Source organism: Alosa sapidissima, chromosome 21, assembly GCF_018492685.1.
Source record: "Alosa sapidissima isolate fAloSap1 chromosome 21, fAloSap1.pri, whole genome shotgun sequence".
Classification (NCBI taxonomy): Eukaryota; Metazoa; Chordata; class Actinopteri; order Clupeiformes; family Clupeidae; genus Alosa; species Alosa sapidissima.
This window is the reverse complement of record NC_055977.1, coordinates 13,809,034-13,820,782: the sequence shown is the minus strand read 5'-3', so window position 1 is coordinate 13,820,782 and position 11,749 is coordinate 13,809,034. Positions and strand designations below refer to the sequence as shown.

General features: G+C 40.3%; 2 protein-coding genes across 3 annotated transcripts; both read right to left on the bottom strand.

Moving 5' to 3' along the window:
* Positions 1 to 333: 333 nt before the first annotated feature.
* gabpb2a (GA binding protein transcription factor subunit beta 2a) lies at positions 334 to 7,792 on the bottom strand. The gene is made up of 8 exons (XM_042076317.1): positions 7,634 to 7,792; positions 5,299 to 5,406; positions 4,039 to 4,206; positions 3,552 to 3,746; positions 2,719 to 2,860; positions 2,254 to 2,424; positions 1,862 to 1,980; positions 334 to 1,357 (listed from the first exon to the last, which is right to left on the bottom strand). Exons 2-8 carry the CDS (start codon positions 5,404 to 5,406, stop codon positions 1,007 to 1,009), a joined length of 1,254 nt encoding a protein of 417 aa, XP_041932251.1. The 5' UTR covers positions 7,634 to 7,792; the 3' UTR covers positions 334 to 1,006.
* Positions 7,793 to 8,557: 765 nt separating this feature from the next.
* mllt11 (MLLT11 transcription factor 7 cofactor) lies at positions 8,558 to 11,257 on the bottom strand. 2 transcript variants are annotated; one of them, XM_042076382.1, is made up of 2 exons: positions 11,047 to 11,257; positions 8,558 to 9,950 (listed from the first exon to the last, which is right to left on the bottom strand). In XM_042076382.1, exon 2 carries the CDS (start codon positions 9,948 to 9,950, stop codon positions 9,693 to 9,695), a length of 258 nt encoding a protein of 85 aa, XP_041932316.1. In that variant the 5' UTR covers positions 11,047 to 11,257; the 3' UTR covers positions 8,558 to 9,692. The 2 variants fall into 2 exon arrangements, with proteins under 2 accessions (XP_041932316.1, XP_041932315.1); XM_042076381.1 differs by having other exon boundaries at positions 11,055 to 11,252.
* Positions 11,258 to 11,749: the final 492 nt, after the last annotated feature.

The window sequence follows — 11,749 nt, the reverse complement described above, 5'->3', positions numbered from 1 at the left end:
TGCTGGTATTGGTAGTGTGTAACATTCTTAGGAGCAGATGTATGAAATGAGTATAGAAGTTAATGTGTAAATTAAGTTATAGTGTACCGTAATGGTCCAAAGTTACAACACATCTTTTTGTCCTGACCATTTTTGAAAAAATTAGTATTCTATGCAGTCTATTCTATACAGTTGTGCCTAACTGCATCTTTATGCCATTTATTTCTCCCAAAATATTTTTCAACACACTGCTGATCCCTGATAAACCTTACATATAAATCATATAGGTAAACAATTGATCCTGCATCCAAACAATGACAGTATCTACTTCAGGACAAAGAGAAATAGTCATTGTTGTTACTTCATGAATTGTCTTGGGCCGTTTAATCATCCAAAACAATACAGCCATTTGATGCACACTCTGGAATGACATAGGTGTTTCTTTCTTGCTCATCATCAAGGTATTTTTTATTATATTCTAAAAAATATTTTCCTCATTTCGGTAAAAAAAATCTTTAAACAAAGCTATTCACTGTAGTTTTGGACCGGGATTATTATAGTCAGACTCGAGATCATAACCTGAACAAGTGTCACAGGAACACAATCTCTCAAAACTCAATGAACTGACATCACAGTAAAGAGCAGTAAACCTAATACCATGAAACCCCAATAAGGCTTTGCAGTTCGCAGACAGACAGAGACAAAACAAGTTAAGTAAGAGGTTTAACAGATGGGAGAACTACGAGCATATTGTTGGCCCTGAGGAAAAGCTGGGGGAACGATGTGGTCTCGTCTCTGGCTCTGGGCATCATGGGAAAAACTTCTGAGGCACCATGGATAGGTGAGTGTAAAACAAACAAACAAACAAACAAACAAAAAACAAAAATAAAATGAAGGACGTCAGTAGGACGCGGTCCCTTTCCTACACCAGCAGAGTCCTCTCTCCGTTTCTCCATCTTTCCCCACCTCTCTCTCTCTTTCCATCCATCTGTCCACCCGGCTACCTGTCGGTCTGTCCATGCAGTGGTTAGGATATCACCTCTGTGTGGGAGGACGTGGCCTCCACTAGCGTGAGCTGCTGCTCTGAGTCCAGCTCCTCGGCCTTGACGATGACCGCTCCTTCCGACAGCACCAGGAGCTCCTCCCCGGCGTGCGCCGAGCTCTCCACCACCACCTCCTCCTCCTCCACCACCTCCTCCTCCTCCTCCTCGTGCGGTGCGCCCTCCTCCTCGCCCGTAGCGTTGCCGTTGCTCTGGCCGTGGCTGATGGCTTGCAGTTTGATGCGGTACTGCTCGGCTTCCTGCTCCTTCCTCATGAGCTGCTGCCGGTACTCCTGCACCTTGCAGTTCGCCTCCTGCAGCTGCCGCTGCAGCAACTCCTGCACAGGGAGGCAACACACAAGACAGCTCAACAACAGCATACAAAACAACACAAATGACTATTCACTCAAAAATAACATCAACAAAGACAACTCACTCAATAGCACTAATACTAATACTAATGGTTGTTGTTACTCTTGTTACGATCAGGGGGGTATTCCAAGTACATGGTTTAGTGGCAAACCTTGGTAAGTTAACTCAGAGTAAGTAAACCTCTAACAACAAGAGCCTTATGGCATTGATTTGTTTGGCGAATGAAGCCATACAGCAGTTCTATTAGGAGGTTTACCACTTACTCTGAGTTAACTTTCCCAAGTTTGTCACTAAACCACATACTTGGAATACCCCCCAGTAGTATTTGTAACAGTAGTAATAATAGGAGTAGTATATCATTATTATGAAAGTGATGGTAACAGTAGTAGTAATGGTAGTAGAACTAATAGCAATAGTACAAGTAATTGAATGTATTACTCTTCATTCTCAATCTTTGTATTAAGGCCTACCGTGTCTTCAGCTTCTGTGTGATTGGCTGAGATGTCTATCTTTCTTTTCCTGGCAGGAGGTGGCTGGGGCTCCTCCTCCACGACCTCCTCTGTGATCTGATTGGCTGGGACCGCCAACACTGAAGAGAACAATCAAGAAGCGTTAGTCCAAACTTACAATCAAACCATCTTCAATTCAATGTGACTAAAAACTAAAAAAATAGTATGTGAAAGAATGTTTTTATTTCTGTAAGAGGAAGGGACATTTAGTTTGGATACCTCTTGGGACAAGTGGCTACATATGACAAAACTAAAATTGTGATTGCTCATATGTTCAGTACCATAAGCACATTTGGGACACCTGAAGCTTAAAAGTCTTCTTGAAGGAACTGTACACCAATTTATAGACTTACTCTGCTGACCGTGTTGCATGGTCACAAAGAACGGCTGTGACAGCCCGCCTGTCGTCTGCAGGTTGCCATGCTGATCTGTTACTATGGTGATGACCCTTTGACCTCCCTCATTGACCATTTGTTGAATGCTGGAATCCAGGGTGCTGGCAGCGATGGCCTCCTCAGTGTCGCCTGGAGAGAGGCGGAGAACGACACAGAACAGCAGGTTTCGGTGGTTAGGCAGGACACTTCTCCCAAATTAAATATACAGTACAGCCGATCACATTTGAGTTTACATCACATTCATTTCAAAGATTCTTTCATCCAAAGTACAGCACAACAGAGATGCACCTCTTTATCAATGTGCATTTATCCATTTATCAGTAGTGGAAGTGGTGGTTAGTGTTACCACCTGTGTTCTGTGGGTATTGAACCCATAACCATGATGATGTTAGCACCTTGCCTGTTTAGTGACACAGCCCTTACCTGAGTTATTCTTGATGAGGTCAGCCAGGTTCACGACCCCTCCCTGCATCCCCGGGATGGCCTGGATGATGAACTGAGGCCCCGACGCTCCACCAGTGATGCCCGCTTCAGCGCTGATGTTCACCTGGGTCTGCATGGCCTCCTGAAATGAGCACAAGTGGGTCAACCAACAACTAGGCCACAGAGACTTAAAGGAAAACTCTGGCGATTTTTCATATAGGTCATCGAGTAGTGTCGTTACAAAAAACAAACAAACAGTGTAGCACTGTAGCTGTCTGGCTGATCTAGCTGTTGGCTGCAGGTAACACCGATTTCTTTGGGGGGTTTTCCGTACAGAAAGTACTCGTGACCTTGAGAAACAGAGATCTGTGAAAAATTACTCCTTTAACTCAACAGAGAACATATAGCAGGCTGTGCAACATGTGAGGTACTGTATAGTCCAACTTGTTCATGAGGTAAACAATAAGATAAGGTTAATAATTAAACTGCAGTACATAAGATAGGATAATCCTTTCCCACACCAGGTCCATGCGACCAAAGGAGGAGATGCGCCAAATGAACATAAAGCCCTGATAAATCCCTCATAAATGACCACTTAACAAGAACAATGACATTTTTGACAACAAGATTATTATACAATAGTTACAACTGAAAAGCAAAGGAGTCTAATAGATTTGTAACTCAATAAGACAAAATGGAAAGAGGCCAAATAATCAGTATATTGATTATGTTGTTTTCATAATAGTAGGTCAAAGTCAGTCAAAATTGAAATTGAAATTTGATTGTTTGCACAGCCCATACTCTCCCATTAAACCTGTTTCACCATAGCATACCTGTAACAATATGATGAGGTCAGCATTCTGGATGTCGATCGCAATGTCAAGTGGCGTCTTGTCGAATTTACTGAGGGCATGTGCGTCAGCACCGTGTTTCAGTAGCATCTCAGCCACCTTGTGGTAGCCATGCTGCGTTGCCCAGTGTAGAGCGGTCATCTTCAGCATGTCTTTGGCATTGATGTCCGCGCCACTCTGAGAAGACAGGAGTTTAGTGAGTCAGATCGCTATCTTAAAGAGACGGACTTAAGTCCAAGTAAGTAAGAAGTAAGTACAAAAAAAAAAAAAAATGTGTGCTTGTTTACATTTCTCAGTGCTTCTAAAAATGACTTAAAATATACAGCTAAAGCCATTAATATCTTTTTTTATATAGAACTGCAAGCTGCTCCATCAGCTTCATGCTAATCCTTGCCATATAGTAGCAACTGACTAATCATCATCTTTAAAAAAAAAAAAAAAAAAAAAAAAAAAAAAGTAGGAGGCTCACCCTGACAAGCAACTCCACGATAACAGCATGTCCCTCAGCAGCTGCCATGTGCAGAGGGGTCCTGTCCACTTTGGTGCGGGCATCTCTGCTGACGCCTGCGCGGAGAAGCACTTCTGCCGTGGAGTAGTGCCCATGCTGGGCAGCCAGGTGCAGGGGCGATGTGCCCAGCTACCGGAAGAGACCAGCACATCACTTAATATCAACATTCTGACAGACAACAGACCTCATAATATAAGTATTAATAACTAATTCATTATTATTGTTAGTTAACAATCTGGAATGATTAATGCTATTATTGACTAATAGCATCCTGACAGATATTACTTATTAGTATATGACAAAGGAAATGACAGAGAGAGACAAGATCAGCAAGTTCATTTTAAAATGTCTTTGAAAACTAACACTTCAAAAACTAACAAGAGGCTTCCATACTCAACCTAAATCAAACACTATCCACACACCTCATCTCTCTTCTTCTTTCCTTGCCTTTGTCGTCGCCTCCCTACTTCTCTTTGTAAGAGTCTTTTTTTTTATATATATATATATATATATATATATATATATATATATATATATATATATATAGATAGATAGATAGATAGATAGATAGATAGATAGATAGATAGATAGATAGATAGATAGATAGAGAGAGAGAGAGAGAGAGAGAGAGAGAGAGAGACAGGAAGCGAGTGGGAGAGAGAGAGATGGGGTGGGATCGGGAAATAACCCAGGCCGGATTCGAACCCCGGGCCCGGTGGGCAAGTGTCAAGTCAAGTCATGTCAAATTTATTTATATAGCGTATTTCACTGCGGTCATTCAGTGTGCTTTACAAAAGCAAGGAGTAATAGTAAACAAAATAGATGGACCCGAATATGGGACGGGCGCTGTACCCAGTTGAGCCCCTATTAGTTTCCCAGCACCCCCTTTAAGTTTCTTTTTGACTGATAATATCGTCTCCATCTCTTCCCTCAACTCAGGTCCAATCCTCTCCTCTTTCTCTGACTGCACTCATTTCTGCTCCTTAACTTTCTCTCCTCTTTTCAAAACATTCTGTCCTCTGCTCTCCACTCACTCACCTCATTGTGTCTCTCAGAATGACAGGGAGACACAAGATCACTAACTGGTCAGATCACAAAAATCATGGATTTTTAAAACACTTTGAAAAACCAACATTCCCAGAGGATGCTGTCAGGTGAGGTTAAGGAGTTGGGAGAAAGGAAAGGGAAGGAGAAGGGAAAAGTTGAGGTCATTGCTCTTACCCAGTCTGTGGTGAAAGGTGCTCCATTGGCCATCAGTGTTCGGACCTCATCGTCCTCTCCTTTCCGCGCAGCCTCTAGAAGCCGCTTCCCCAAATCCACCAGCGACATCTGACACATAAAAATGCATGGTTTGTTTGATTGATGGATTGAATGAATGAATGAATGAATGAATGAATTAATAAATCAATCAATCAATCATCAATCAATCAATGGCCACACAAACCACAAACAGTTGCATGCATTACACACACATATTTTCGAATCTGTCGTCCTTTGCCGATACCCTACCCTGTATCATATGTCATTCCTTGCATTACTTTGACATGATTAAACATTTCTTTAACAATATTAGCTTGATGTATTTTGAAGAGTGATAAGTCATTAGTGGCAGGGTTCCCACGGGTCCTTGAAATCCTTGAAAGTTTGTGAATCTGAAAAAAATAATTCAAGGCCCTTGAAAGTTTTTGAAAAGAGACACAAATCAATGGAGGTCCTTGAAAGTCCTTGAATTTCTTTTTGAGGAAAAAAATCCATACAATTACGTACAATTCCGCTTATTAACATGTACACAGCCAGCATGATTTCTGCGTGTTTCCCGCGTGTAGTGTTTGTTGCCCAAATATTTAATTTAACATTCTGATGAATAAACCGACAGGTTCATGGTAACGAGTTTAACTTGTTTAGGACAAGTTTATTTCAGCTCAGTTTTATGCAAAATACAAACATGAAAAATAAAATATGCCTACCAACTGTCATATGACCAAAAATAAAAGAAAACTGCGACAAGGTATCCTTGGTCTGTTGAGGTAACATGGTTTAACCATGCCCACGCTTGAAATTTATCGACACATTAGGTCCTTGAATTTAAGGATATTGGGCCTGGAAAGTCCTTGAAAGGTCCTTGAATTTGATCTTAACCAAGGTGTGGGAACCCTGAGTGAGGAACTTCAGGCCACACACTTGTGACTGGATGCATGCAAGATGAGCCATAAGGGAAAAGGGGAGGCTGATGTAATTGTGATGTTATACCGAAATGCGGTACCCAGACTTTTTACAGCTCTAATACAGGCAATTACTCTCTATCACCGATTTCAATTCTCAGCTTAGGTAGTAATGCACAATTAATTCTGTGGGGAATCCAAAAGTATTCCGAGCATACAAAAAATTGCAAGGGAACATCAAAACTCTTAAGGTCTTGATGAGATGTCCATGCAGTAATGCATGTAAAGTTATAATCTCTGGACATGTCAGGGGTTGGTATATATTGCCAGCAAGTCAGATGGATGGATAATGCTAACTCCACTGTACTGACCAGCGGGGAGTTGCAGCATGCGTTTCTCGTTACATTAAAAGAATAAATGAACAGTTACAATGACAAAACAGTCTGCATTGTTACAAACAGATGTTTAATGTTTACGGTAAACTTTTTGTCCAAACACAAATAAGCTGGATATAATATGTATTTATCATATACGTTGCACAATAACAGATTGTGGTCACATTTCGCGCTAACTGGTGCTTAGGAGAAGCCATTTTATGCTATCCCAGAAAACTACACATAACTAGCAAGCTAACAAGGTGAGCATGCTGTCGATAGCTGGCTAGCTAGGCAAAAAGAACCAGGGAATGTCATGTGTTATGATGTTGTCTTTCCTAACATATCAGGTAACGATATTAAAAGACAATCATAACAGGTAGACAAACAGGAAACTCATTGATATTAACTTGTAGGTTTTCCGGGGGAAGTCAGAGAAAATCTAATTTTACAAGAGAAAAAACTACTTCCACATCCGGTGAGAACGAGTAGCATCCACTGCGAGGATTTCGCGGCAAGGTTTCAATTAATAGCTTTGCAATTAAAGAGGGATACGTTTCCACTTGCTGAGACTGCATGAAGCATTAACTTAGGTCTGGAATGTTATTTAAGTCAATCGGTGATGCAATTTATAATGTAGGTGTTAAGATTTTAATGTTGAGTTGGCTGGTCAATTCCACAGATGTTAGCAAAGTAGCAAACTAGCTAGCAATAGCTTGCATAAACTTTTAAAGTAACATGGTCAAGTTGGGTCCGTGAAATTTGTTTTGCAATTACATAACATTCATAAGGATAGACTGCTGCTTTACATTAACACACCTTTTCCATTACAACAGTGTTACAGCATAGCCACGAGTAGTAATTAGACATCCACTATGGATGCCAGCGTTCACGTAAAGTTTCATGTTATTAGCAGGCTAGCTTACAATTTAGCATCTGGCTAACTACGCACACTACGTTAACTTTGCCGTTTTCAAAATGCTTTCTGCGTTTATGCTACATCTGGGTGAATCGTCTTACCTTTCTCTGTCGTTGGTGGAGAAATGATTTGATGCAGATCTATATCCACATTAGATGGACTGATTTTTCCTTTCTAGCCCGACAACTTTATGAAAACAAATATTGTTTTAGATTTTCCCTCGGTTCAAAGATGGCAGCCGATACCACCGGAAGTAAAACTGAAAAGGTCAACTCAGTCTTTAAAAAAAAAAAAAAAAAACTCTTCATTGCAGATACCTCCTTGTTCAAAAATATAATCAGTAAAATGTTTCTTATGGCCTCCTTACGTCAAACAACTTTGACAAGATTTGGGAAAGATTCTTGAAAGATTGGAGTCTTTTAACGAATGTCACCCATTCAAGCTTTACTAAAAAGTCTACAATCTTAAAGAATCTTTACCAAGTCTTATCAAAGTTGTTTGGTGTGTAAGGAGGCCATTAGATAATTTTCCCAATTTCATCAACACCTTAGTGTCATCTAACAAATGTTTCCAAGATTACAAGAAGGATAAGGCATTATTATTGATTGGCAATGTAGGACTAAACTGGGTCTTTGTGCATAATCAACCCACACTCTATAACCATGTTGCTAACTGTCCACTTCTTGAAAATTGTGAATCTAACATTCTAATCAAAACTTGTCTGCAATTTTCCTCTATATTCTATGTTACTGGGCTTTTTTGCCAGCATTAATCTGGTGGTCAGATAAATGTGGTCTAGCCTAAATACAAAGACCTAGAAGAGAAAACCATGGTTTGCACAATTTTATATTAAGTCATTCTGCAATACCGTTTTCTTTTTACGTTACCAGCCAGCCAGTTGTAGCATTTTAGAAGTTACACAATTGGTGTTATCTATCAAACAGTATAATGTCAACTAAGACCAAAAGAGACCAGTAAATCCAGTAAAAATGGAACCAGTAAACATACCACACCAATGCCAAGTATGCAATTAAGATGTTTATTCATGGAGAATGTTTTTAAAATGCATTTTTATGACCGATATTACCTTGATCCTTCAGTTTTGTTTTCATAGTTAAACCAAAAAAAGGTCAGAGGAGTATCTTGGACAAAATGCACAACTAAATGTGTAGTGATACATTGGCTAACTTTGCAGTCACATTTCATTAGGCATCCTAACAATATAGACCCACATTACCACACCCCTTTACATCGTCTCACCACGGACATTCACCAACAATACAATTTGCAGTCAAATATGGATGGAATCCAACAGCGAAATTGTCTCAATTTACTCAGCCTTCATTTCAAAGAAATAACCAGAAAAATGAAAAATACATAAAGAAAAATACAATCATGGTAGGCTTTTATAGTCTTACTTTTCTGAGGCCTGCTCAAAACAGACTGAAAGCAGCATAAAATACTCAGGAAAAAGAAATCTCAAATGAACAGAAGGCAACTGATATAAACCGTTTCTCCATTGCACGCTATAAAACATCAAAACATCCAACAATATTTGTATCTGGTTGAAGGCAAGCACCATCCATCATAATCTTTTAATGTGTGCGAATTTCAGGCTGTTTTGATATGACTTAAGACACTCAATCTACAGTCGCAATTCCCTTTCTTGTTTTATATATTCTGCCTCAGTGAAAGAGATGCCAGACTTCTGCATCATCAATACCGGCCCCTCCTCTCATCCCTCCCCCCAACTATATTTGTAATGGTTACAAGAAGAGTGAACACTGATAGAGAACCATTATAAATTAACGTTGAATACATCTAGTGTTACTTCCCATTGTACATTCCCATGCATTGCTAGACTCACTCTTAGGGCAGGGAATTGGTAGAAGGATTTGTGTGTGTGTGTGTGTGTGTGTGTTAGGAGGGTGATCAACCACAAGTTCATTTTGAACATTAGCAGTGTGAAATATTAGGGTCATCACAGTAGTCAATTCAACCTCAGATAATCTTTTTTTTTTTTTTTTTTTAAAGCCTTCTTTAAAACATAAGGGTTACTTGCAAGATTTTTAACATAATTTCCAAATGTTCTGAACTGGTTTATTCAGAACAAAACTTATCCTGACCATGGTGAAACACAGGTACTGGCAGTATATAACCTCACAAGAACAAATTGAAATCGAGTGTGTCAATACTGGCAATAGGCTCTCTCCAGTAGTTGAAGCTGGTGTACTCGGATAACTCGTGATCCACTTGTTCCTCACGCTTCTGGGACAACTTCTGCTTCTTGGTCTGGTTCTTCTGGATGGGCACCACCTTAGCCAGGTCCTCCAACTCAGTCAAATCCAGCTCAGGGATTGGCTGCCTCCAGAAGAGGAAGGAGTCATATTGGCTGTTGGAAGTCTCCAGCATTTTCATCTGAATTATGGACACAGACAGGTGATTAAGGCAGATGCAGCAACATTAAAATAACTCAACTTCCTAAGGAACTTAACTGATGATCATGAGTGTATATCCTTAGAAGTGGATGATGTAAATAGCACATGTTATGTAGTCAGTGCTATGTTTACTATGTTTGTCTCAGCAAGCATGTAGTAGAAGTGGGACTGCCTATTTCTGACTTGTTTACACTTTATTTTTAGGTGGCTATTGCATCCTTCTCAAAAGGTTATTCCCAGAAGACAGTTCGCTTTCCGGGGACATACTAATTCGGCTTACATGTCCAGATAGGGAGAAGATATTTCCCACACCAATCATTCTTACATGCCATCATCATTAGAAACCCCTCATGACTATTCACTTTGAACCTATTAAAAAGACAAGTAACAAGGTCGAGGATAAACCACCTCCCCAGACGAGCAAGTAGGCCTAAGCCCATCATGAAAACGGTGCGGAATCCTCTGATGCGCATGTAATTTTCACTAGCCTACTGTGTGCAAAGCAAATTCACCTCGCCAGTCCTGAACCAACGATTTTAAATAGGCCTATCTGACCATTGTAAATCTTCGTCTAGTATACGCAATTGTCGAGGGGCATGCACTGATCGACTCCACACTAGCAACTGAACATCCAAACAAATAGCCTAATATGCCGTTGTCAATTTGGCAACCTCATTTAATTTCTTGAAACAGTGGAACTGGGTCATGCAATCTCGCCTATACAGTGGGCTAGGAAATGACAAGCTCCACCGTGACAAAGCGTTTTGAAGATAGGCCATCTATAGCATTCTCAGTTCACCTCGACCAAATTACCTCACATGTAATTAATGTAGCAATGCGTCGTGGTTCATATGTAGAAAAACCAACGGACTGAGGTCTTGAATCTAAGACCGGAACAAATACTGAATTGATTCTGACCTGATATTGACAAATCGTAGGCTACAGCTTTCTATACACCAAGAAAAGAGGTAATTTCCGAAAGAGACAGGTTTAATACGCCAAACAGTGCTCAACCAGCCTAAATCCCAAAATCACGCAACCAGATAGGCAAATAAATACCCCGATAAAATTCTGACCTGGTTACCGTTTAGATGTAGCCTATATTCGGAATCTGTTGCTTATAAAAAGGTTTTTCTTATGGCTGTATTCCTTTGTTCGCGTTGACCGGTGCTTGCACTGCTGTCAGTCCGTCTGTTTCTTATAAAAGCAGGTTCACAAGCCGGCTTTTTCAAGCAGCAATCAGCCACACCCACGACTCTCCCAGACGCAATTTGCCCATCTCCGTGACGATAGGCCACTGGTACGTCTTAATAAAGCCCATGCAGCATTTCAAGTCACAATGGGTGAACAAATAATAGAGTAGCCTATGCTGATCCCCCAAAATAGGGAAATTTATTTTATTTAGGACAAATAGGCTACAACGGTTTGAGCCAATAACTGCACGATGATAACTATTAATCAGCTTTTGTCGGGTTGTTGTCAAGCAGATTATGTAGTGCTTCAAAAGATTTTAATGGCCACAAAGTCTTCAGGATACAATATTATCGTTGTCACAAAATTAACGGCATTTTGCTGACCTTTTAGGCTTAAATAGGATGCTTCTTCAAACTTAGTTACAGTCAAATTCCTGTAGGAGGCGATGATGTACTGATTATGTTTCATTATCCCCTACCATGCAAGGTGATGCCTTACGGATGAGAGAGCAGTGTTTACTTCGTTCCTGGAGTTTGGACAAAGGGAGTTTGCATAGGAATATTGGTGACCTTAAAATTATTAAAG

Excerpts from the sequence above, each read along its gene's own strand:
- gabpb2a (XM_042076317.1), bottom strand. The coding sequence starts at position 5,406 with ATGTCGCTGGTGGATTTGGGGAAGCGGCTTCTAGAGGCTGCGCGGAAA. Across the intron at positions 4,207-5,298 it reads CACCTTTCACCACAGACTGG|CTGGGCACATCGCCCCTGCA; the intron begins GTAAGAGCAATG and ends CTCTTCCGGTAG. Across the intron at positions 1,358-1,861 it reads ACACAGAAGCTGAAGACACG|GAGTTGCTGCAGCGGCAGCT; the intron begins GTAGGCCTTAAT and ends CTCCCTGTGCAG.
- mllt11 (XM_042076382.1), bottom strand. The coding sequence starts at position 9,950 with ATGAAAATGCTGGAGACTTCCAACAGCCAATATGACTCCTTCCTCTTC.